Below are 25,646 nucleotides of genomic sequence, written 5' to 3'. Positions count from 1 at the left end.
GAGGTTACTGGTTGTAGAGGGTGAGACACTTCACGTCTTTGGATGTCCTCCTGAGTTGTTTTATAACCCCAGAGGGCTAAACTCCCCTTACCACACACACACACACACACACACACACACACACACACACACACACACACACACACACAGCAGCTGTGTTTGGTAGGCCTGGTGCAGGAGTGGAACATCTTTGAGGGTCTTTCCTCAAGACACTGAGGGAAGAGAGAGTGAGAGGGCTCTCCTCTTTGTTTATGCCTTTGCCACATGAGCAAGCAGGAATATAATGTGCTCATAGAGTGGCTAGGAGGTGTGTGTGCGGATGGAGTTGCATTGAAGACAAGCCAAACAACTTCCCCGCGACATACCCACAAAACAAAGCTCTTCCCTACTACACACATACTATAGCCCAATTGACGATTGACCCAAGAAGCTACATCAAAAACTGAAGAACCAGTCCAACTGAATGCACTCTCCCCACCTTCTGTTTCTCCCTCTCTCTCATTCCCCCTTTTCTCTCCCTTCATACTCACTCCCCTTGTTTTTCAAAACACTATTTTACCCCCTCCCTATCCACTATCTTTCTTCTCTTATTTCACTGTGCCCGCCCTGTTAAGTCACGTGACTGTCTACTGTTTTTTCCTTTCTTCTTCTTGCATGTTTGTCTATCATGCATGGATCTGCCTGTGGAGGAGGAGAGGGGAGGAGAGGGGGAGAGGAGGGGCGCTGGGAGTATAACAGGGGCCCAAGGAATGCACAGTTGGGAAATCTGCAGGGGAGGAAGAGTGGAGGAGGGAGGGCTGGGGGTGCTGAGAGATGGAGGGAGGGGGCAGTTGAGTAGCGTCCTACACACACCAAAGGCCAAAAAATCCTCACTGTGGGATATCTGGTTTTCATGCGAAATCAGGCAATGTAAATCATTACCATAAAAGACAAGGGGTGGGGGGGGGGGGGGGCAAAACAGACAGCAGTACAGTACATTCAGTCTTTGTCCTGTCCTCTTGGGAAAAGTAATATATATACAGTTCCAGTCAAAAGTTTGGACACACCTACTCATTCAAGGGGTTTTCTTTATTTTTACTATTTTACATTGGAGAATAATAGTGAAGACATCAAAACTATGGAATAACACATATGGAATCATGTAGCAACCAAAAACAAATCCAAATATATTTTAGATTCTTCAAAGTAGCCACCCTTTGACAGCTTTGCACACTCTTGGCATTCTTTCAAATAGCTTCACCTGGAATGCTTTTCCAACAGTCTTGAAGGAGTTCCCACATATGCTGAGCACTTGTTGGCTGCTTTTCCTTCACTCTGCGGTCCAAGTTATCCCAAACCATCTCAATTGGATTAAGATCGGGTGATTGTGGAGGCCTGGTCATCTGATGCAGCACTACATCACTCCTTTATGGTCAAATAGTCCTTACACAGCCTGGAGGTGTGTTGGGTCATTGTCCTGTTGAAAAAACACAAGATAGTCCCACTAAGCGCAAAACAGATGGGATGGCAAATCGATGCAGAATGCTGTGGTAGCCATGTTCGGGTGATTGTGGACGCCTTGAATTCTAAATAAATCCCAGACACAGGGATTTGGGAAACGTCCCAAATCCCTGTCACCAGCAAAGCACCCCCACACCATCACACCTCCTCCATGCTTCATGGTGGGAACCCCACATGCGGAGGTCATCCGTTCACCTACTCTGCAAATCACGAAGACACTAAAAATGTCACATTTGGACTCATCAGATCAAAGGACAGTTTTCCCACCCGTCCATTGCTTGTGTTTCTTGGCCCAAACTTGGCTCTTCTTCTTATTGGTGTCCTTTAATAGTGGTTTCTTTGCAGCAATTTGACCATGAAGGCCTGATTCACGCAGTCTCCTCTGAACAGTTGATGTTGAGATGAACGCTGAACTCTGAACTCTGTGAAGCATTTATTTAGGCTGCAATTTCTGAGGCTGGTAACTAATTAACTTAACCTCTGCAGCAGAGGGAACTCTGGGTCTTCTTTTCCTGTGGCGGTCCTCATGAGAGCCAGTTCCATCTTAGCGCTTGATAGTTTTTTAAGTATTTTTATTTTTTTTTACCCCTTTTTCTCCCCAATTTCGGGGTATCCAATTGTTTAGTAGCTACTATCTTGTCTTATCGCTACAACTCCCATACGGGTTCGGGAGAGACGAAGGTTGAAAGTCATGCGATACACAAAGTCCTCCGATACACAACCAAGCCGCACTGCTTCTTAACACAGCGCCATCCAACCCGGAAGCCAGCCTCACCAATGTGTCGGAGGAAACACAGTGCACCTGGAAACACCCGGCCTGCCACAGGACAGGAGTCGCTGGAGCGTGATGAGACAAGGATTTTCCTACCGGCCAAACCCTCCCTAACCGGGCGACGCTAGGCCAATTGTGCGATCGCGGCCGGTTACGACAGAGCCTGGGCGCGAACCTCTGGTGGCACAGCTGGCGCTGCAGTACAGCACCCTTACCAACTGCGCCACCCAGGAGGCCTGCACTTGATAGTTTTTGCGACTGCACTTGAGGAAACGTTCAAAGTTCTTGACATTTTCCGAATTGACTGACCTTCATGTCTTGAAGTAATGGTGGACTGTTGTTTCTCTTTGCTTATTTGAGCTGTTCTTGCCATAATTTGAACTTGGTCTTTTACCAAATAGGGCTATCTTCTGTATACCAACCCTTCCTTTGTCACAACACAACTGATTGGCTCAAACGCATTAAGAAGGAAAGAAATTCCACAAATTAACTTTTAACAAGGCACACCTGTTAATTGAAATGCATTCCAGGTGACTACCTCATGAAGCTGGTTGAAAGAATGGCAAGTGTGTGCAAAGCTGTCATCAAAGCAAAGGGTGGCTACTTTAAACAATCTAAAATAAAAATACATTTTGATTTGTTTAACACTTTTTTGGTTACTACATGATTCCATATGTGTTATTTCATAGTTTCGATGTCTTCACTATTACTCAACAATGTAAAACAAATAGTAAAAATAAAGAAAAACCCTTGAATGAGTAGGTGTATCCAAACTTTTGACTGGTACTGTGTATACAGACAGCTACTTTTCAATCGGTATATTCTACAGTCGTCATAAACAGCTTCATGCATCGAATGCAAATATAATATTATCCAAGAGCTCCTGCAGAATATTAATTTTGTAACACCTTTATGTGTGCAAATTCTGATATGTTCAAGTACACTGCCCACAAAAAGTATTTGAAGTCCAAAAAACACACCCCCTACCTATACATATCATGACTATAAAATGTGCTTGCATTCTAAAGTGGCTAGAGTAACGGGCCAATTCAAACCGTAACACAACAACCATGTTACTTATAGTGGAATAGTTTATGACACACAGGGTGTGACCTTACAAAACAAAGTGCCACTGTCAGACCTCTTATCAGACCATGGTTATCCATCACACCTGTGTACACACAGTTAAATAAGTAAATGTGTTACCACAACTGATAAAGTTCCTTCTATGTCACACCCTTCCCTTGGAATACATATGAGGCTAGACTTCCTGTTCTCTTCAAGTTAGGAGAAGTGAAGGTTGTGTAGTAAGAATAACGGTTTAGAGCGTTGGACCAGTAACCGAAAGGTCGCTGATTCGAATCCCAGAGTCTACTAGGTGAAAAAAAATATGTCGATGTGCCCTTGAGCAAGGCACTTAGCCCTAATTGCTCCTATAAGAGTGTCTGCTATATGACTAAAATGTAATGAATGTAAGCGATTGAGTGTGGGAAAAGTATTGATGCAATTTGCAGCAACAGTAGACTGTGTGTCTGTTGAAACAATAAGGATGCCTGTGGTCTCACTACGGTTGGAGTATGCAAAATAAACATATGCCTGATAGTGTTGGTGAACACAATACACACAGAACCAGTCAGATTCCGCCCCTAAAGCTTTTCATTCATACCACATCACAGTGACCATGAATCAACCGTAAACCTCCAGATACATCATATGACGAGCAGGGTCAGGCATTGGAGGCATTACCTTTTTTTTGTACGATATTTTATACATTTCTTCAAACAATATAAAACAAACACACCCAAACAACAGCATACAGACGCATACAAACATCAATGACATCACACCTACTGACACACAAACCCCCCATCTCCAGCACCCACATCAACCTCTGCCACATGGTCTGAAATGGCGCCATTTTGTTTCTCTCTAACGCCCACGCACTTTCAACATTTAGATAATAAAGCATTTGACCTTTCCATTTTATTAACGATGAAGGATTTGGTTGATTTCCAATTTTTAAGTACACGTTTTTTCAAGATGATTGACGAGAAAAGTATTATCCAAGCCCTCAGGCATTGGAGTCATTACTAACTTCATTTGCAGGCCCTTTTGGACTATGTAGATAGATATCTCTAGGCATTGTGGGAGGACGTGGGCGATTGTGTCTACAAGGACCCTGGTGGGCTGTGGCTTCCCGTGAGACCAATCATCTCTCCGATGTGAGTTCATGGGAAAACAATGTGATGAGTCACCACAGTGGCAAATCGTAAATACACTGTACAGCCGATCCGGTGGACATGTGTTAAAAACCACAGCAGTGGCTGAGCAGAAACATCATCAATTTTTCCTTCCCAGAAAATACCTTACTGTGATCCGAGGCCTACGGTGAGCAGGATGGATCAAAATACGTAATTCAAACAATGTGAGAGTAGCAGAGATAAGTACTTTCGCTAGTAAGTGCAATCATTCCCATTCACTTGACAATGGAAAGGCAGTAAGCACCTGTATATATGCATTCAGTCAAGGGAGTAATGGAATATGTTAATCAAGTGTGCAGCACACTTGAAATTATTTCACCCAGATTTCCCATGGACTGTTTTGATATCGTCATCTGAAATATGGAACATGCTGTAGAGCAGGGGTACTCAACTCTTACACTACGAGGTCCAGAGCCTGCTGGTTTTCTGTTCTACCTGGTAATGAATTGCACACTCCTGGTGTCACAGGTACAAATCAGTCCCTGATTAGAGGGGAACAATGAAACAATGCAGTGGAACTGGCTTTGAGTTCCAGAGTTGAGTTTGAGGGCTGTAAGAGCCTCAATGCAGCTTAATACAAGCGGAAAGCAGACACAGTAGTAATAAATAAATAAAACACAACACACTGTACCAGTTACTACACGGTCGGAACTAGAAGCACAATTATTTCGCTACACTCACATTAACATCTGCTAACCATGTGTATGTGACCAATGAAATTTGATTTGATTTAACAACAACAAAGTAGGACAGGAGACATCTCTTCTCAGATACTTCTAGATTAAAAACAATAATGTCTCTTATCAGACTAACTGAAACGTCACCCCAGCTCAGACATAACAGTCCATAGTTTAGTCTCGCTGGCTGTTTGTGGAGTCTCATATACTGAGGCATGGGAGTTTGGGGGCGGGGGCGGGGGGGGTCAAACATACAGTAACAGATAGGCGGTCCAATAGTATCCTGAGGTGATGTACTCATGTCTCGTGAGACTCTTTGTTAGTAAACACACAGATGCGTAGAGTTCAGGCTAGGCGAGCGATGGTGAATCCCGTGGGATAACAAAATCTGTCACACACACTAACCCACCCCCTCCCCATCCCTGTTGTCTGTCTGCTCTCAAGGTCACTGTGCGTGCGTTTGTGCGCGTGCTTGTGTGTGTTGGCCGGGATAGTCAGCCTCCCTCTCCCTTCCGGTACACTGTGTTGTCTGCAATCCTGACTGAATCCATCTCTCCAGTCTCCCCTAACAGACTGATGCAGAGATGATGCAGTTATAGCACTGCTGTAAGTGAGTCTAATGTGAACTGGCTTAACAGACACCGTGACACATTCATCATAGACACAATCCTTTCACTAAATGTGATTAACAAATAACATAAATCCTTTTCAGAATAAGTGGCATTTAAAAAAAAAGTATGACTACTGTAAGAGTACTTAGCAAGATGGCAGCAGGGGGGAAATGAAACATTTGTGGGAGGTACCTTGGTGCAGGCAATGGTAATATTTGGGTGTAAGGGATGGGGGCTTGGGGACTGGCCACATTCCTTTTCTACCTGCTCATTCTGTATGAGAATCTTCATACTTTAAAACAAGTCCCCTCCTTATGAGGTGTCAAGCAGAGACATTGGATGTGGTTGTGTGCGATGGAGGAGGAGACAACGTGACAAAGCAGATTACGCCATCACGTCTATCTGATCAAATCAGAAGGCAGAGAGCGCCTCCTTGTGGCCATAACACATCTGAGCGTCATCATCATCATCATCTCTACGATCTGGTAAAATTCCATTCCCATGTACAAGGAACGCACCGAGTGCAGGGAGGACGGACTGCGGCAGCGGGCCAAGCAAATCATTCAATAAGATCCAAAGGAGCCTGGTGCGAGTTTTTAGGAAGTCCTGTCATTCCTGGTTGCAGTTAGATCAGCACACTGGGGCCAGTCATTGTTGTGGTAGACCTACAGCTGGTTTTCCCCTTGACTAATCAACAGACCATCCTGACTCCACCCATCTCCTTCCCCATATTGTAGCACGATAAGGGTGAGTTTTAAAGTGTTCTGAGAATTACGTTTTATTCCCCACTGATCCTTTGTATTTAAAAAATATATATTCATACACAACCTCTGTATACCTGTCTACCTGCTGTAAACAGTACAAAAGGCCTAAACATATAGGAGTGGCAAGATTTTGTGAGAAGATTATGAGTATTGTAACTATCACCTGCAAGTAGGCTTTCAGAGAAAAGGTGAAACTCTCCCTTAGTTTATTGAAAAGGTCACCTTGTATTCATCAAATTAAAAATAGAGCTAAATCCCCACAACACAAGAGCTCACTATACCAATGACATGTTCCCAATACCTTTAGTCTGCTTACCTTCTATGGCCAATGGGTGTAGCGCTAGAGCAGGGATTCCCAAATTTGGTCCTGGGGCACCCCCATGGGGCACCTTTTGGTTTTGCCCTAGCACTACACAGTTGATTCAAATAACCAACTCATCATCAAGCTTTTAATATTTGAATTAACTGTGTAGTGCTATGGCCAAAACTAAAACGTGCACCCAGGGAGGGCCCCAGGACCGAGTTTGGGAATCCCTGCTCTAGAGCATAACTGCATGAATATAAAAAATCTATTTTTCTTCAATGCAAACAACGATGTCATGGCAAAACAATGCCAAATGTTGAAGTCAGTGTGTTTTTGTTATTTTTATTGATTTATTATACTATTTTCGTTTTTGTTCTTTTACATTTTTTTGAAGTCAGTGTTTACATACAACCCATTCTCTGTTAACAGACTAAATGCATTGTGTACAGCTGCTTATGTAATATAGACCAGGTAAGTTATACCATTAAACACACTGCCCATGCAATAATAAAGGTTAAATAAAATAAAATAAATAAAAATGATAACATTTGAATAATATAATATATGCCACATTCACACAGTCAGTGTGTTAAACTTTATCCTGGATAACTTAACAAGATAAATGTTTGTGTTGCATTTGTATTGGCAGACAAATACTGGTAGGTCTATAGTTAGAGCAGTAGGCCTTACTAAGGTGTGACATTGTACAGGTTTACTTAAACCTGTACGATGTCACACAAACATTTACCTTCCTTCTTTATGTCATACCAAACAGAGTATAGCTCAAATCCTATTCATCTAACACCGATCCTCATGCCTATTTTACTTTAGCCATTCTACCATTTGCTTGGCGGCAAACTTACTAGCCACAATTTCACAACCCAAATGGCATGTGCCCATTTCCACAGTTCTCCCTCAACTTGCTAACTTTATTACATAACATGAAGTTATTCCATTTCACAACTGACAGACTTGCCTCCTCTTGTTTGTAAACTTCCTTTTCTTATCTTTCATCCATTGGCTGCATTGCAGAAAAAGTAACTGGTTTTAGCACTATTGCTTGAGAGCATGCTCCAACATGTCATCTACTGTCCATGAACAACTCCACAACAAAGCAACAAACACTATTATGGCTGACCAAGGTGTGACCTCAAAATAATACTTTAAAACAATGTGATATGGGTAGATATGGCTTTATTTATATAATATGAATTATTATTATTTATTTTCTACCTAATACATTTTTCCACCTAGCCTACAATATATTTTATATAATGGAAATGTAAACGTACATGGCAAAATGTCACATGGACATTATTACAATCAAAGATGTTCTAAAATATTGACAAGATAGTCGAGTGAATGCTCTAACAATGGAAATGTTCCTCAGACATGGTAGCAGGCGGGAGGAGTCACGATCAGGTGGGACCATTCTAGCCAATGAGAGGGCAGATACACGCGTGTGACCAGGCAAAACTCCAAAAATAAAATCGTTGTTTTTTTTGCCGAAATTCCATGTGCGTCCACTTATATCAATTCATTCATAACAAAATAACAATTACGAAACTTATATTCGCTCAATTAAGATTCACGTAGCAAATTATATATGAATTATTTTGTTTTCGCAAATTCAACACTCTCATTGACCTCCATACAAAAATGTCTCACCTCACGTATTATTTTCGTAGACAGATTTTGGGCGGAGTAAATCCTCTCGCGTCGCCTCTTCCTCTGTGCTACAATGTTGCAACAAGTGACAGTTGGACCCCGCAAAACAAAACAAATATGGCGGCTGACGGCTCAAGAACTGCAATTCGATTCGAGTGGTAGGCTGCGCTGTAATTTTCGAACCGAAAAGGGGTATGAATAACGTTTAGTGCTTTTAAATTATATTTGGTGTGATAGAATTTAGCTAACATATTGCATCAAAGCTTCCGTTTCCCAACATACATTTTAGTGTAGCCCGCCCTGAAGTGCATTAGCTGCATTTTAGAATCTGGTTTCAAAATTCTGTTCAAATGTGTCTGCCACACTTCAAAGCATTGCATAAAAATATGTATTAACTGCAGAAATGTTTGTAGACCCAAGGGTTTCGGATGACAATATCAAACAAAATGTCATGACCCTACAAAAGATGTAGCCTAAATGGCATTTACATATCAATGTCTTTCTCCCGCCAGTCTCTAAGAATATGACCACCATGGACACAAAACAGATCACTCATCATGCTCTTCAAATGGACAAATTTAACAGGGCAGGTAACTATGGCAACATTATGCCTCTCCTCACCGCCCTTGATAATGCCTGTGTGACTTGTGAGCAGCTGCAAGGCACAGACATTGTCAGGGTCCTTTACAGACTCCTCAAAACCTGCTCAGACAATTCAGTGAAAAAAACAGCCAAGCACCTGTTGTCAAAATGGAAGAAACTCTACAGTCACCCCTATCATATCTCAAAGGAGAATGGAAGTGAAGAAGAATTCACTGTCATTGGAGAGAGTATGCTGGCTGATAAAGCGTGTCTGGCAGGCAGAGGTGGCCTAGCTGCTGGTGATGTTAGTAAACCAGTGGAGTTGGGTGTGTCTTGTGAACATGTGGTTTTCCATACTGGGTCAGAGGACAGAACACTCAAAAATGGGACCAAGTGTGGGAGAGCTAAGGGAGAAGGGTTGTCATCGTGGCAGGCAGATGGTGATTTGTCTTCGGGGTCAATTTTGCCCACCCTCTCAAAGCAGTCAGAACCTCCTGCCACCACTTCCCTGGATACCCCTCCACTCTGTAAGGATTCCTCTGATTCGGGTTTGAGGACAAAGTGCATCCAGCTTCTCCATGGTGCCCTCGATCCAGAAACTTCCAAGGAAGCAGAGGGGAAGACTGCAGATCTGGCCCGCGTCATAGAGTTGCACATCCACGCGCTGCACCGTGCAAACCAGGCCAAATACAAGGCCTGCATCAGGAGTAAGGTCGCCAACCTAAGGAACCCCAAAAACGGCCACCTTCGGTGTGGTCTCCTGGGCGGCAGCCTGGGGCCGGAAGTCTTCGCCGGGATGTCTTTGGAGGAGATGGCCAACGAGGAGCTCCAGCGGCTGAGGGAGGAGTACTCATCGCGGGGGGTGAGTGAGAGGCAGCTACCCCAGGGGGTGGAGGGGACGCCCACCCAGAAGCTGCGGTGCAGGCGGTGCGAAGGGTCGGACTGCAGAGTGACGCAGGTGTCCCGGAGCACTCTGTTTCTGCCGGCGTGGGTCCGCCAGGCCACCGCAGACCAGGATGCCATGACCTTTGTGACCTGTAGCAGGTGTGGGGAGCAGTGGTACCACAGCGGCTGGGTGTGCCTCTGATAGGCCATCCTCACCACACTACATGTAAAATGCCTGCTTTGTTTTTGTTGAGATTCTGTTGAAATGGCTTTACCCTATCAAACTGAATAATGTCATGTTTTAATCACAGAAATAAAGGTACATTTTACCACATGATTATGCATTACATTGTCATTAAACTTGCTGCACTACATACTGTAATACAAATGTGGTTCTCTTTCTTTTACTATTTATTTCTCAATCTGGCATTAATAGGTACTGTGTGTTTAGCATGGGGTCTTTCTGTGTGTGAGAACAGAAGATGTTGACATTTCTGTTGAGCTGCAGATTAAGACCCATGTGGCCTTCCTGTGGCCACGTGACCCTGTGAGCAGCACAAGGAGCATGTGACCCATTAATCAGCCCAAGATACAGCTCTGGCATGGTCATGTCTAGAAGGGATACAGTTTATGTCAAAAGTTGATTTTTACTTTAGCTAACCCTTTTCCTGACCTAAACTTAATTATCCTAACTTGCTGTGTAAATTCTCCTAACCTGCTACGAAAAGTCAATTTTGAGATAAGCTGTATCCCATCTAGACAAAACCCTCCGGCCGGAGGTTTGCTGATCTCCCATGATCCCTCACTTTCTAGCCCACAGCCAGTGCTAATGACTCAGGATCCCATCATTGTGATGACAGTGAAGTCTTAGAATTCCAGAAAGATCCATGCTAGTTGGACAAAGTTGGCTAAATGAGCTATTCTCTGTAGGCAGGGATAGTGGTTCGGGAATATATGGAATGGTAGCAGTATTTTGTTTTACATAAGATTAAAATAAATGGTTATATTGTTAAAGAATAAAATAAAAATGTATTTGTCACATACACATGGTTAGCAGATGTTAATGCGAGTGTAGCGAAATGCTTGTGCTTCTAGTTCCGACAATGCAGTAATAACCAACGAGTAATCTAACCTAACAATTCCACAACTACTACCTTATACACACAAGTGTAAAGGGATAAAGAATATGTACATAAAGATATATGAATGAGTGATGGTACAGAACGGCATAGGCAAGATGCAGTAGATGGTATAGAGTACAGTATATACATATGAGATGAGTAATGTAGGGTATATAAACATAAAGTGGCATTGTTTAAAGTGTTAGTGATACATTTTTACATCAATTTCCATCAATTAATATACCCATTATATTAATTAATGTTAAAGTTATATTAAATGGGTATATATTTCATTGAAATGGCCATTGAACAGTAGGAATTATTGTATATGATTTGTTCTCATCAGTGTTTTTGTAATGTGTCTGTACATTAGAGATATCTGTATCGGAGTCATTGGAGATAACATTCTGTTTTATCAACTGAATTAAGTTTGTGTTTCACTATCAGTATGTCATGTGTATTTTCAAGGAGTGTCTTTTCCAAAGTCCATGCAGTTCCCTATCTTATTGATAGTCTCCCTGTTTATAGCCTTTAACTTTTCAATCATTGTCTGGCGACTTTCTTTGAGAGACACACACATGCATGCTCAGGCAGTATGTGTGTAATGCACATGGTGGTACTTATAAACATAGACACACCTTTAATATCATTCACATTCACACTGTTTAATACATTGTGTGTGCAGGCTTTTCTGCCCACTCCCACACTGATAATATTACAATAGATAAACGCTATCAAGTGGAAAGTCCACATTCTCATATCTTTCAAAGAGCATACTATTGCTGATACTGTACATTGAGGTACAGCAGAATGAAATGTAGGGGAGAGTGGGGTAAGTTGGTTGAAAAGGGGTAAGTTGAGCCACCCTTGTTTCTAGGCAAACCATACACAAAATGTATATTTTTACCAAATATTTAGGGAGAGGCCATCCTTTCATGGAGTCTGTTAAGGAAGAAACTTGGAAAAAGTGGCAGGCAAGTTATTTGCAAAAAAACAGATTTTCACCAAGTTATAGGAATTTGTGTTAGAGGTTTCATGATTATTGTATCTAAACCAAAGTAGATCATTTTAAGATTGTTCTATACATCAGTTGGGGTCAATATGAGGTCCTAAACCTAGCATGAAATTGCATCCTTGTAGCTGTGTGGGCTAAAATAGTCAAATGTTTGCCTTGGGGTAAGTTGAGCCAATGGCAAGTTGAGTAAATTGAAGTGTTTTGTTCCCAGGCCTAATGCAAGGCATTATCGCTGGCATATGAGATAACAACAGGGCCTGGTCTATTAAAAGTGTAAAATAATAATAATAATTGTTTGTTAGGTGTTAAGCCTGTGTTAAAATATGCTTAAAATTATTAAAAGATAAAAAGTTATTGTGATTCTGTTGAATTGTGTTTGGGAAATAAATATAGACATGGTTTTAAACATTTGTATGCGGCTTAATTTACCTTCTCCCGGGGCTCAATTTACCCCATACTACAATTTATCTTCTTAATCTGATTTTAAACCAAACCCTAACCTTAACTACACCGCTAACGTTATGCTTAACCTAAATTAATATTTAGACTTTTGTGGCCAATTCTGACTTTGTGGTTGTGCTTTCTAGTGTAAACCGTATTCTTGTCACAACGGGGCTTGGCTATCCTTGACAAAGTGCAGTGTTTGAGTGATTGACTGTGTCATCGACTAAAATATTGATATAACATATGTTGTAATTAAAAAACTATCCATTGCATTGTAAGATCTGACATGTGTATGCAACTCCTGGGCAGAGGAAAGCGCCCATTGTATAGAACGTTACAGTAACGTCATTACAATATTGCCAGAGATGTTTTGTATGGGAATTGCAATGGCCACATTCAAATGCCATGACGCATCAGTGTTTAGAATGTACATTTTCTGCTATACTTGTTCAGTAGTGAAAGCACCATTACACACACATTAATAGCTTCCTTTATCCATTTAGCCCACAGTAGGCGTGACAAACGATCGGTCATATGAGCGTCAGTAGCGCTCGAGCAGTCCTGCCCAGTAGCGCCAAGTCACCGGGAAACCTCGGCCGCTCGTAAAGATTTTGCAAAGGGATGGAGCGGTATTGCGACGCCGACGTACATTATAAACATCAAGGTACAGTTGCAACCAATTGATACTTTTCGTAGCTAGATATTTCAGACTTTCACATTTAATGGAAATTCTATTTGTTTACCAGTTAGCCTAGCCAGCTACATGAAGCCAGCTGATGTTTAGGCTTCGCGCATGATCTCACAGACTACGTGGTTCATGGCAAGCGAGCAGTTCGAGACAACTGGGAACTGAAAAAAGAACGAGGTCAAATCAGTCAGTGATCTTCAGGTCGGAATGTCGGAGCTCTAAGAAAGATGCCCAAGTCTCCGAATTGTAATTCCGAGTTGGATGACCGTTCAAACGATTTTGTTCTCCAGTCAGAGCTCGTTTTTGCCTAGTTGTCTTGAACGCATTGAAGTCAAGGATGTCCGAGTTCCCAGTTGTTTGTGAACGCGTATATTCATTAGTAGTCTTTATTCCTAATGTTTGTTTGTTATTTAAACCGTGGGAGTCCGCTATACTTACTCCATATGACAGTCTTGTTGTGTACCTGCTAATCAGCCTACTACCAAAGCAAGTTTGTTTCCAATAGCCTATACCGTCACAGAGCTATAGCCTACGTCCCTTTTCAGATCTACCTAGCGATGGATATGTCTTCACTTTTATCTAAGTGTGTCATCAAACAAACAAAGCACAAACATTCCAAGCTTCTGCGCATGTTCTATCCAACCAAGTTCTCTGTTGGCTAGTGATGGAAGTTATGCTGGGGATAGGACCAGAGTGTCTTGTTCTACAAATCTATGGTAGGATATTTGAATAGGGCTCTTTGTTGAATAGATAGAGCATTACCATAGTTACATAAAGGTAAAAAAAAATACCATTGATTACAATGCTGATAATGCTCAAACATTTTTTTTATTTAATTCGAACCTGAACAGGAGGCCTACTTCCCCTTTAATTCTTGTGACTGGTGAGAGCCAGTGCTGATATGGGCACATGACTCTCTCGCTCTGTGTGTGTGTGTGTTTTTTTCAGTGAACCACAGCTGCAGAAAGGCAGCATAACAAAGGTTCAGTCAGTGTCCTCCCTTGTCCAGATATATTCCAGCACATTAATTTCACTGTAGTTGGCTGAGGCAGCTAACAATAGGCGGAGTCTTTAACCAATTTGACTAACAAGATGTGCGTCTGTTACCTATGTCTCTGACCTATTTGGGCTGATTAGCCCATTTCACTACCCTTTTGGATGCTATTATATCATTATGGAAATGGATAGAGGGCTAGAGAAGATTTCTTAAGTAGTTAACTCCATTGACTAAAGGTCAGTGGTGCAAGTCATTTCAATTTAACGGCACATTGTTTGTCACAGTATTTGTGGCTGCTGAACACTACCTCAATCAGAGACAAGGCATTGATCGATTATGTGATGGAAAGGCATTGAGGTGGTGATAAGCTCAGATTTCTCTACTCATTCTAACCCCTTCATCACCAACCAGATAACAGTTGGAGCCCCGTTAAAATCGTCACTCTGGAAAAGGGCTCCATCAGGTCTCATAGATGTTAGGAATTGGATGATCAGATTTTCTATTTCTTCTCTTTTTAAAAAGAAACTTGAAATATAATTAATAGAATTGCAAGTGGGTTGACCCACCTGGTCTCTTGGACTAATTGGGGTCTTTGTTTGTTAAAGGATAACATTCGTCTTTACTTTCTCAGCAGCCTGCAATGTTAGTCATTGCTTAACCCTTCAGTGTGTTACTGTATTAACAACCAAGGCCTACAACAACCTGGAATTTTAATACCCATACCAGACATCCGTCAGACTAATAGAGTTGAAATGAACGACATTCACTCAAATTACAGGAACTTAAAGTCCTCATTAAATGCACGTCATGGAATCCTTTGACATGTTCACATAGTTCATCATCGTCATGGTATTAACCTAACATCATACCTTCTGTTTTTTCTAACAGGTGCTGAATTAGGCTATGGTTTGACCTGATACATAACGGTAAGAAATGACGTGTTAAGAATGTATTACTGTCACTGTCTCTTCTTGTGTCCTTACACAATGCTTTCTATACTCTACTGTGCTGCTGTATTGTAGTAGACTAAGCTAAGTTTTAGGCCTAGTTTAGGCCTAGGTCTGCTGTACTGTACAGTCGGCCAAACTCACCCCACGTGTTTAATGCATCATGTCTGCTCTGAAGCCAAGCATTATGCAGACAAAACGTTCTTGTGGTGTGTGGCCTGTGGCCACAGCTTTGCTCATGTGATTCTCTAAGAGATGGTCACCTGATCATTGTCCATGTGACACATGCTGAGAATATTACAACTCCTACAACAGTTAATGTTGGCAGGAAAATGTTACGTCTTCATTGGTTAAGATATCAACTACTAGACTGTATAACATTGTGACTGATTTGACTTTAGCTGACTACAGATGAGGTTGTTAATCTGTGTTTGTTAATCTGTGTCACATGTTATTTTCTTTTCTGACTGTTAACAGAGCAATCAATCAGTTGATTGATTAAACTGAATGACTATGTCATCTATTTGTCAGGTAACAGCAGCGCATCCCAGACCCCCCCCCCCCCCCCCCAGCCAGCTACTCCACCAACCCTTCAGCCCAGACCCAGCCATGACAGACAAGTCGTCCCTGCTCAAGGTGATCCTCCTTGGGGACGGAGGCGTGGGCAAGTCCTCCCTCATGAACCGCTACGTCACCAACAAGTTTGACACGCATCTCTTCCACACCATTGGTGTGGAGTTCCTAAACAAGGAGCTGGAGGTGGACGGGCGCACCGTTACGCTCCAAATCTGGGACACGGCAGGCCAGGAGCGCTTCCGCTCACTCCGGACACCTTTCTACCGTGGCTCCGACTGTTGTCTCCTAACCTTCAGCGTGGATGACAACCAGAGCTTCCACAATCTCAACAACTGGAAGAAGGAGTTTGCCTACTACGCTGATGTCAAGGAACCTGAGAAGTTCCCATTCGTGATCCTGGGTAATAAGTTGGATGTGCCAGAGAGGCAGGTTTCGGGCGAGGACGCACGCCAGTGGTGCCGCGACAACGGCGGCCACCCGTACTTTGAGACGAGCGCCAAGGACTCGACCAACGTGGCGGCCGCGTTTGAGGAGGCGGTGAGGAGGGTGCTGGCGCAGGAGGAACGGGCGGAGCACCTCATCCCGACGGACACAGTGGACCTGCACAGGAAGCCGCGCTCTGGCGCCTCCTGCTGCTGAGGAGATGTAGGGTTGATTACCTTTATTTGACTCTTAAAGGCCCAATGCAGCTATTTATCTCAATTTGAAATGGGCAAAAAAACAATTTCTCAAGCAAGAATTTTGCTAAGACTGGGAAAACTAGCTGTTTATTGGAAGAGGTTTGGAACAGTTTTGGTTATTGGTATATTAAGCAGTCTACCGAACAGTGATGTCACCATTGAAAGCTGAAACTCCCATCCATGCAAACCTGCTGATTATAATGTCCTGTGTAGATTGTATTTTCAACCACCAACTATCAGGAAATAAACTGATCACATTTTTTCACAATTTTACAGTGTTTGTTTCATCAGCTGTTTATACAATATGGTATGAAACACAGGAAAATTAGAATTTTGACTGCACTGGGCCTTCAAAGAGACAGTAGGGGCATATTTGAACTTCTGCTGCCCAACTCTGGCCGTAACTTGTGAGTTCTGATGATACCAACGGCCACTTGGTTCAAGTTCTCCTTTTTAACTGTGGTTAATGCTTTTGTTCTGCTCTGTGCTCCTCCCTTGGTTTACCCGACTGCATGTGCATGCAGACACACAGCCTGTTCATGGCATTATACACACCCAACCCACTTAGGCTATATAAGTTTTATCATACACAGGAGTGCTCATTGTTGGGCCTGCTATTTGACATTCCTTTGCGCTGGCGAGTGTGTTTTATCAGTGACTACTACGATCAAGAGATTACTTTGTTCTGCGCTTGTCCTCCAGCAATCAAGTAATGACTAAATATTTACATTTTTAGTCATAGCAGACACCCTTATCCAGAGCAACTTACAGTAGTGAGTGCTTACATTTTATGTACTTTTTCATACTGGTCCCCCGTGGGAATCAAATTCACAACACTGCCGTTGCAAGCGCCCTGCTCTACCAATTGAGCCACATGGGAAATACTACATTGTCATCCCATCTATTAAATGGGCTGAATGTGCCAAATGTATATTAATATTGTTGATTGTTTAAAATAATTGTATTTTGTATTAACGTTAGTGGTGGTAGTCAGTACACAGACTGACTGAACTACAGTATGTGTTGGGGGGAAAACCAGAGGGTTCTGTCCAGTCTACATCATTGTACAAATGGAAAGAAAATTTCAGTCAAACCCATTTCTCTGAATATTCTCACTTGATGGGCTGATTTTAGATTTTAAACCCACTCAACCCAGCCATGCAAATTTTGGCTGTGTGAATTCGAAGCTGTTCATTGGCTGGATTGCATGCTCTATAGAGACCAACGTATGTCCAGCCTTCATAATGACCAAAATAGCTTTAACATGTTTAATCTCATCCAATTTCCAGATAAACTGTCAAAAGCCTTTTTATAGCCATGTTAATGTGTGTTCGTTAGGAATGTCAGGGCACTGAATGAAGCATGTAGATTGGTCTTTTAGCTACACAAACATTAGCTTTACTTTATTTAAATGTATTTACAGTCACTCACCACGCGAACTAGTGCACCTGATGCCTCAGGACGTAAGTGCATTAGCTAGCCTAACTGTTTTCGGAGAGTTTGGAAATGAGAGGCTTTTTAATGTTATGTTGCCTGGACCTGGACTAACCATTTAGGAATTGAGCAGCAAATCCCGGGCCAATGCGCCACAATTTATTATAGTAGGCTATAGGCTGACTTGTGCCATCATGAGTTCTGTGTACTATAGCCCCAAGGAAACCAGTCGTAAATGCATACCAGTTGTTTCTATGTTTTGCTGTAAAACAAGACCAACCATGACACACTAAAAACTGTAGGCCTATTGTACTTTTGTTTTTATGTAAAAAAAATATTGTTGGTTATTTGTCAAAAGACCCCCAATAACAGTGATGTTACCAGTATTCAAATGCGAACCAGTAATTTCTACAGCAGGGTTCCCCAATTGGTAGCCCACAGCACACCAAGTTTTCTGAGCATATACAGTACCAGTCAAAGGTTTGGAGACACCTACTCATTCAAGGGTTTCTCTTTATTATCTACATTGTAGAATAATAGTGAAGACATCAAAACGATGAAATAACACATATGGAATCATGCAGTAACCAAAAAAGTGTTTAATAAATCAAAATATATTTGAGGTTCTTCAAAGTAGGCACCCTTTGCCTCTGACAACTTTGGACACTTGGAATTCTCTCAACCACCTTTCCAACAGTCTTGAAGGAGTTCCCACATATGCTGAGCACATGTTGGCTGCTTTTCCTTCACTCTGTAGTCCAACTAGATCATCCGTTCACCTACTCTGCGTCTCACAAAGACACAGTGGTTGGAACCAAAAATCTAACATTTGGACTCATCAGACATTTCCACCGGTCTAATGTCCATTGCTCATGTTTCTTGGCCCATGCAAGTCTCTTCTGATTGTCCTTTAGTAGTGGTTTCTTTGCAGCAATTTGACCATGAAGGCCTGATTCACACCATCTCCTCTGAACAGTTGATGTTGAGATGTCTGTTATTTGAACTTTGTGAAGCATTTATTTGGGCTGCAATTTCTGAGGCTGGTAACTCGAATGAACTTATCCTCTGCAGCAGAGGTAACTCTGGGTCTTCCTTTCCTGTGGCAGTCCTCATGAGCCAGTGCTTGATGGTTTTTGCGACTGCACTTGAAGAAACTTTCAAAGTTCTTGAAATTTTACAGATTGACTGACCTTCATGTCTTAAAGTAATGATGGACTGTTGTTTCTCTTTGCTTATTGGATCTGTTCGTTCCACAATATGGACTGGGTCTTTTACTAAATAGGGTTATCTTCTGTATACCATCCATACCTTGTCAAAACACAACTGACTGGCTCAAATGTATTAAGGAAAGAAATTCCACAAATTAACTTTTCACAAGTCTTAATTCTTAATTGAATTGCATTCCGTGTGACTACCTCATGAAGCTGGTTGAGAGAATGCCAAGAGTGTGCAAAGCTGTCAGAGGCAAAGAGTGGCTACTTTGAACAATCTAAAATATATTTGGATTTGTTTAACACTTTGTTTACATGATTCCATGTGATATTTCAAAGTTTGGTGTCTTCACTATTATTCTAGGATGTAGAAAATAATAAAAATAATGAAAAAACCTTGAACGAGTAGGTGTCTCCAAACTTTTGACCGATACTGTGTATAATATGTATAGTTATTGTTTTATTGTTGCATGTAAGACTGTAAAAACACTGGCAAATCGGCTCCAAGCGATTTTTATTTTGTAAGTATTCCCACGCATTATAGAAAGATGCATGTAATCGTATACAAATGTAAGCAAGGTTTGAAATGTATGTTTTCGTCAAATATTCGATCTTTGGACTTTTTTTTTTTTCAATTTGCAGTCTAAAAATAATTTATTTTCTGGCCCCCTGACCATCCGCTCAAGAACAAAAATTGTCCTGTTCGTGTCTTAAAACATGAACCACCCTGAAACACTATCAATACGGTCTTAAAATGTATGTTTGTGTGTGTGTTGAAATAAAAAGTTAGCAATTTTTTTTACCTATGTTGAAGTAATGTGCTCCATCTGTGGAGTGCGTTTGGTCTTCCACTGACCACTGTACTGTCGGTCAACTGTAGGCCAAATACACTGCTATCCTAATTTGTGCGGACCCCCTTCTTGGGGTGTAGTGGAAAGTTGCCCCTAGATGCAGATCTTGGGTCAGGTATGTATTTCCCCCACTAATGGTTACATTTATGATTTGGGGAGGGGGAGTGGATCCTAGATCTGTACTTAGGGGAAACTTCACTGCAGAGCTTTCCTTGGTCTTAATCAATAGCTTTGGACTACCATTTTAGGAACGGAACAATGCTACATTTTTCCACCAGGTGGACTCAGCATCTCACAAAACTCTACAAAGGCAACACCAAGGTTGTCCCATCACTGTGGTTGAGGTTGAGCACTGGGGCACAACATTTTGGAATGTTCAGATCGAAATAGGCTATGTAGAACAAACACGCCTCTCTGATACATAGAATAAGGAATCACATCAGCTATATAAATGGCATTTCTATCTGCAACATTCTACAACGTTTGGCAACTGAACTGTTCAAAGCATAATGTCATTCATCCCATTGTGTGTGTTTAACAGGAAGTCCAAACTTGTAAGAAAGCGACAGAAAGCAGCTCTTTCACGATAAAATATCGGTTTTACTAGAGAAGGTTACAAAAATCATCACTATACAGGAGTCATATAACTATTTAAAACTTTAAAAAGAAAAACAATGAAACAACTACAGGGTCTACAATGTCATCAAGGTACAATGGATATCTTTTAAAAAAAGAGTTGAGTGGGGGCAAACGCTGCCTACCATAGTTGTCAGTACAATTGACTACACATCACCTGAAAAACTGCAAAGACACAGTCATGTCGCCTTCATGCAATAACGAGGAAACGACAACACACCCTGACTGACACGCATCTTATATGAAACGGCACATGCCCTTGCCTACATCAACCTGGTGGCAAAGCACACTGTATTATATCAAACATAACACACATGGGAATATAGTCCTTTTTTCAGTATTTAGACGTTTGCACACGTGGACAATACCGACATGCCTTTTCATATGAAAGTTAAATAAATCATCGTTTCACTGGTGTGAGGAAGATAACTTGGGACTATAAGGTTCTACTTGCAAAAAGATGATTCTGAGATAATTGGCTTTACAGTTTCGAGCCCTCGTTGGTTTGAATGGGGTCAGCCATTTTTTATCTTGTATTCTTTTGAATTAGTTTGAACTTACCCCAATTCATGTTATTTAGAGTATACTGTATGTAGGTAGAGAACATTGAACAGAACAAGGCTGTGTCACTAACTCAATTTAGACTAAAATGCAGATAACTTATAGTCCGAAGCACTTGAACTACTCAGTGATCATTATTATAGAATAGGTCATGATAATCAAATGATATCTGATGCGGGGGAAAAGAAAATTCATGACTTGTTATATTGTAAACATCCAAACGGCATCTGTTCATATAACAGGCCTAAAAGTATGACAGATGAGTCACTTTCATTTGGCTTGCCATTGTAAAATAATTACAAATAATGTCAAAGACAAGTTATTCATTACTTTAGCACAGGGAAAGATTCAGCTGCCTAAAACTGATTAAAAAAAACATTGAAAACCATTTTGTACATTTTTTTCTCCTTCACATTTCAAAATGTATACAATACAAGCACCACCGCCATCATGACTGTATTTGCTTCCTTCTCACAACATACCGTTTTAAAAGATGTCACATTACTATTATATTTAATGCAGAACAAGTCATTGGATGCTAAACATATACTCCAAAAGGAAACATTTACATATTGATAATCAAAGGTAAAATAGCATGGTAAAACATTGACCGTGCTCTCCACATTCAGGACGTGTCATTCAATAGAACTTCCTTTGGGGCGGTCCATATATTTACAGGTGAACTTCACCCCTTTAAGGGTGGCCTTGTCTTGAGGAAAGTGAATGTATGATTCCAAAAACCGGGAGGAGAAAGAAATCCACCCTTCACAGTTCACAAACATTGGGCCTTTTGTTATGTTCACTTCAGCTGTGGCATTGCCATGTAACAAGTGTGTGCTTAATCAGTGAAGTGTTAGCCTGGTCCCAGAGCTATTTGCGCTGTCTTGCCAACTCCTATGTTCATTATCATGCCAAACATAGGAGCTATAAAGCACAAACAGATCTGGGACCAGGCTAGTGGAGTTTTTATTTTGGTTTAGTACCTGAGGTATGTATAATGTATCACTTACAAACAGAACAAGGCAATCTGACCTTGAGTGTTGGTTAGTCCTGTGGGTTTAGAAGCAATGCCGTTTCCAGAGAAAAACTGCCATACAGAGGGCTAGGTGGAGGTTCACTAGCCTGGTCCCAGATATGTTTGTGCTGTCTTGCCAACTCCTATGGTCATTGTCGTGTTATTATGACCATAGGAATTGGCAAGACAGCACAGACTGATCTGTCTGTCTAGATGTTTCCCTTGCGGGTCAAGGTAATGCGTTAACACTGCAGACAGCTGCTGACAGAACTGCTGCTTTGGGCCAACAGTCACATTAGTGAATGTGTCCAATCCGGTTAGGGTACAGCACACGTTTTTCTCCTCAGGCCAAAATGAAGAATTACTTAACAGAAATTGCTGGGTGTCAACAAAGGATTGGGAAAGTTAACGTAATAGTAGGACTATATTCTATGAGAGGCACCCTGAGATGCTGTGTATGTAATGTTTACATGGGTTTTGGAAGTCTACTTTACTTCTTTATATTTTTGATACAAGCATTACCATAAAAAAAGCAAAAAACTAAATCAGATAAAACAGGGTTGCGATAAGATAACCAAAGGAGAAAAATACCAGAAATAAGAGAAGACCAGATAAATATAATAGTAAACCTGTCATATTTTGAAGTAGTATAAAAAAAAAAAAACATTCATACATACACATTCGCACAATATATTCATATATATAAAACACCAAAGAAACAGGACATTTTGTGGCACGCTTCCTCAGGAGTTGTGCAGACAGTGACCTTGTTGTGAGGCGGTTATTCGCTGTGTTAGTGCTGTGCTGTGATTGACTCAGAGCAGTTAGGCTATGGCAGCAGGGTTGCGCTCAGTAACGGTCCAATCGAGAGCAAACAGGAACAGGTACCGCCTAACCTGAGCTAATCCAATAGGAACTTCTCATATACCTGTTCCGTTTGAAAACGTTTGCTCCTGTTTGGACAAAGGACATGATTCAGATTTGAGAAAAGTGTGCTCAACTCAGACCTTAGCTTAAATTGTCCATTGATGTTAATGGAAGACATGGGCTGCATTTCATTTACACAGGCAGTCCAATTCTGATATTTTGTTCACTAATTGGTCTTTTGACCAATCAGATAAGCTCTGAAAAAGAGTTGATGTGAAAAGATATGATTGGTCATAGGACCAATTAGTGGGAAAAAATAACAGAATTGTGCTCCCTGTGTAAACGTAGCCAACGTGTGAAAATTTGAGTTGAGTGAACATATCTCAAGTCAGAACACCGCCCATAGTGAAGGAGACCCAGGTGTTGGTTTTACCCAGAAGGGGGTTGGAGGTTAGGTGTGAGGAAGTGTGTGAAGGGGTGGTTGGCCGGTTCTTATGAGTAAGAGGAGTTGAGACCCTCCTTGGAGCCACCTTCCTCCACGTCGTCGTCCTTTGTCTTGATGTCCTGGTACTCGTTCTGGTTGCAGGAGCTCCTCAGGTAGGCCCAGTTTGCCGACAGGATCATCAGATAGTGGATCTGTGTGGGGAGGGGGGAAACAGAGAGAAGAGAGGAAGGGAGAACAGAAATAGGGAGGGAGGGAGGGAGTGAGGGAAAGGAAAGTGCACAGGGTGGTGGCCAGTGAGAGGGTTAGTTAGCCAAAGCGAACTATATAAGTAGAAGATACATATCATGTTGACCAGTCTACCAGATGTCAAATGAGACATATTAGCATTGCTACTGTACAATGTCAGTATTTTTTGGTTAGGTTGGCTAGGTTAGTATTACTAAATGACAAAAAAAACAAGTCAGTGGGGATTAATTTTCTCCAAACAGTCACTATCCTAAAAAGAGAGGACAATGGTCTTGGTTTTCCTTCACATTTTATGTTTATTTAGCATAAACTAAAAAGGCACAACATCTTTCATAACAAATATCACAAAAAGAGACTAGCCTAAACAGGCTAAAAAAGACTAACTTCAAGCTAGACAGTTGGAATTTGGGGGAAAGATATTGAAGTCTCATTGAAAAGAAAACTATATCCTTCAATTAGAATAACTACAGAATATTGTAGTAATCTGAAGCTAGATACAGCAACACAAATATTCCCTTGTTCTTACACTGGCGTTGTCCCTTTTGTATTGCTAATCTATCCGTCCTCAATGCTCTGTGCCTGCTCTACTTGAATGAACGGGTCAGCCTAGCCATAGCCTTGACTGGTGGTCCCACATGGTGCTGTACTCCTACTGTACTGGATCAGTACTTCTAGGCACATATCCTGTCTGGAGAGAGAATGTGAGGGACCTCAGCCATGTTTGCTAATCATGCACTCACTAGTCCCTCAGTGTGGTTCAAAAGGCGTGTGTGGCAATAGGCTTGGACGCAAAGGCACAGATCTATCTGCATTACGTTGACAGTCGCACACATTTTCTCTACATGCTGCAGTACATACTCCCCCTCCCCACCCTCTCGCTCTTTCTTTCTCTTCATCTTTCTTTCTTTCTTCCTTTTTTTAACTATCTTTCTTTTTTTTTGCTCTCTCACTTTCTATCATTTCTCTCTCTTCTCTCATTCTCGCGCTCTCTAATATGGCTCGGAGAACTTTGTAGAGCGGCGGTTGCCGTGGCTCATAAACTTGAGAACAGCATAGTTATACGTGGTGGCCATCATGTAGATCAGCTGGGAGGGAGAGACGAGAAGACAGACTGGGGTGAGAAACAAAGTCAATGACCAGGAGGCCTTTGGGAGGCCAGTGCTGTTCTTGGGGTGGCATCTGGCTAGATTGTGCAGTACTGTACCTTCATATTGCATGGATCTACATCTACAAACAAAGTTAGACTGCCACAGCGCACACAATTTCAGATGGCCGTCTATGTGCTGAATCTTCTCACACGCACTAATGAGCAATCCAAGTTTGGTAGAGTAGCTGAAAGACCTTATTAAGCCCTGTTGCCTCAGTGGAGAGCATGGCCTCATGACCCCATTACTGAATTCAACTAGCCATCACATAATGACAACCACACCAATGGGATAAAACAACTTCATTATTTGCAAAAAAATGTTTATGTACAAATCATTAGCTCCACCTATGAAGACATGCAGTTCTTGTTCTATCATCTCTGGTACAAAATACTGTATGGTCAGAGTCTTGTGAGGCATTCCTCTTCATTGGCCACAAAGTAAATGTGTGTTAGGCCAGATGAAAGAGCTCCTGGCTATGTCAGTGTGTGTCCAGCCAGAAGCTATAGGGCAGACTTACACCCTCAGGAAAACTGAGTCGGAACCATGAAGCGTGGAGGAGGGATTACCATGGCAACAGATCAGTGTACCATGGCAACGCATGCAAATTATTCAAACATGGGGAATTTGGGATATAGGGCATCCAAAGCTTACCAATGCAATGAGGGTGGCGCCTGCCCCAGCACACGCAACAATGTACAGGTGGAAAGACAGGTAGAACTGGAAAACATGGAGACCGATCT

At 41.8% G+C, this 25,646-nt stretch overlaps 3 protein-coding genes across 6 annotated transcripts in view; 2 read left to right on the top strand and 1 right to left on the bottom strand.

The window, feature by feature from the left end:
- The first annotated feature begins 8,610 nt into the window (after nucleotides 1–8,610).
- LOC139414138 (transcription elongation factor A N-terminal and central domain-containing protein) lies at nucleotides 8,611–10,383 on the top strand. 2 transcript variants are annotated; one of them, XM_071162019.1, is made up of 2 exons: nucleotides 8,611–8,749; nucleotides 9,070–10,383. In XM_071162019.1, the coding sequence occupies exon 2, from the start codon at nucleotides 9,081–9,083 to the stop codon at nucleotides 10,224–10,226; it is 1,146 nt and encodes a 381-aa protein (XP_071018120.1). In that variant the 5' UTR covers nucleotides 8,611–8,749; nucleotides 9,070–9,080; the 3' UTR covers nucleotides 10,227–10,383. The 2 variants fall into 2 exon arrangements, with proteins under 2 accessions (XP_071018120.1, XP_071018121.1); XM_071162020.1 differs by having other exon boundaries at nucleotides 8,663–8,715.
- A 4,752-nt stretch (nucleotides 10,384–15,135) lies between these two features.
- Nucleotides 15,136–16,760, top strand: LOC139412998 (ras-related protein Rab-9A-like). Its single transcript, XM_071159949.1, has 2 exons — nucleotides 15,136–15,215; nucleotides 15,768–16,760. Exon 2 carries the CDS (start codon nucleotides 15,846–15,848, stop codon nucleotides 16,449–16,451), a length of 606 nt encoding a protein of 201 aa, XP_071016050.1. The 5' UTR covers nucleotides 15,136–15,215; nucleotides 15,768–15,845; the 3' UTR covers nucleotides 16,452–16,760.
- A 3,807-nt stretch (nucleotides 16,761–20,567) lies between these two features.
- The window catches only part of LOC139412997 (neuronal membrane glycoprotein M6-b-like), a 30,830-nt gene continuing 25,751 nt past the window's right edge, over nucleotides 20,568–25,646 (bottom strand). For 2 of the 3 annotated variants that reach the window (XM_071159948.1, XM_071159945.1), the window contains exons 6-7: nucleotides 25,558–25,623; nucleotides 20,568–23,703 (exon numbers count right to left, since the gene is read on the bottom strand). In XM_071159948.1, the coding sequence (XP_071016049.1) occupies nucleotides 23,560–23,703; nucleotides 25,558–25,623 (210 nt within the window). In that variant the 3' untranslated portion in view covers nucleotides 20,568–23,559. Of the gene's footprint in view, nucleotides 23,704–24,649; nucleotides 24,844–25,557; nucleotides 25,624–25,646 lie in introns of those variants that run through there. The other variant, XM_071159946.1, reaches the window with a different exon arrangement.

The sequence above is a fragment of the Oncorhynchus clarkii genome, chromosome 7 (genome assembly GCF_045791955.1).
Source record: "Oncorhynchus clarkii lewisi isolate Uvic-CL-2024 chromosome 7, UVic_Ocla_1.0, whole genome shotgun sequence".
Lineage (NCBI taxonomy): Eukaryota > Metazoa > Chordata > Actinopteri > Salmoniformes > Salmonidae > Oncorhynchus > Oncorhynchus clarkii.
The sequence above is the reverse complement of the archived record's forward strand: the minus strand, read 5'-3'. Positions and strand labels throughout refer to the sequence as shown.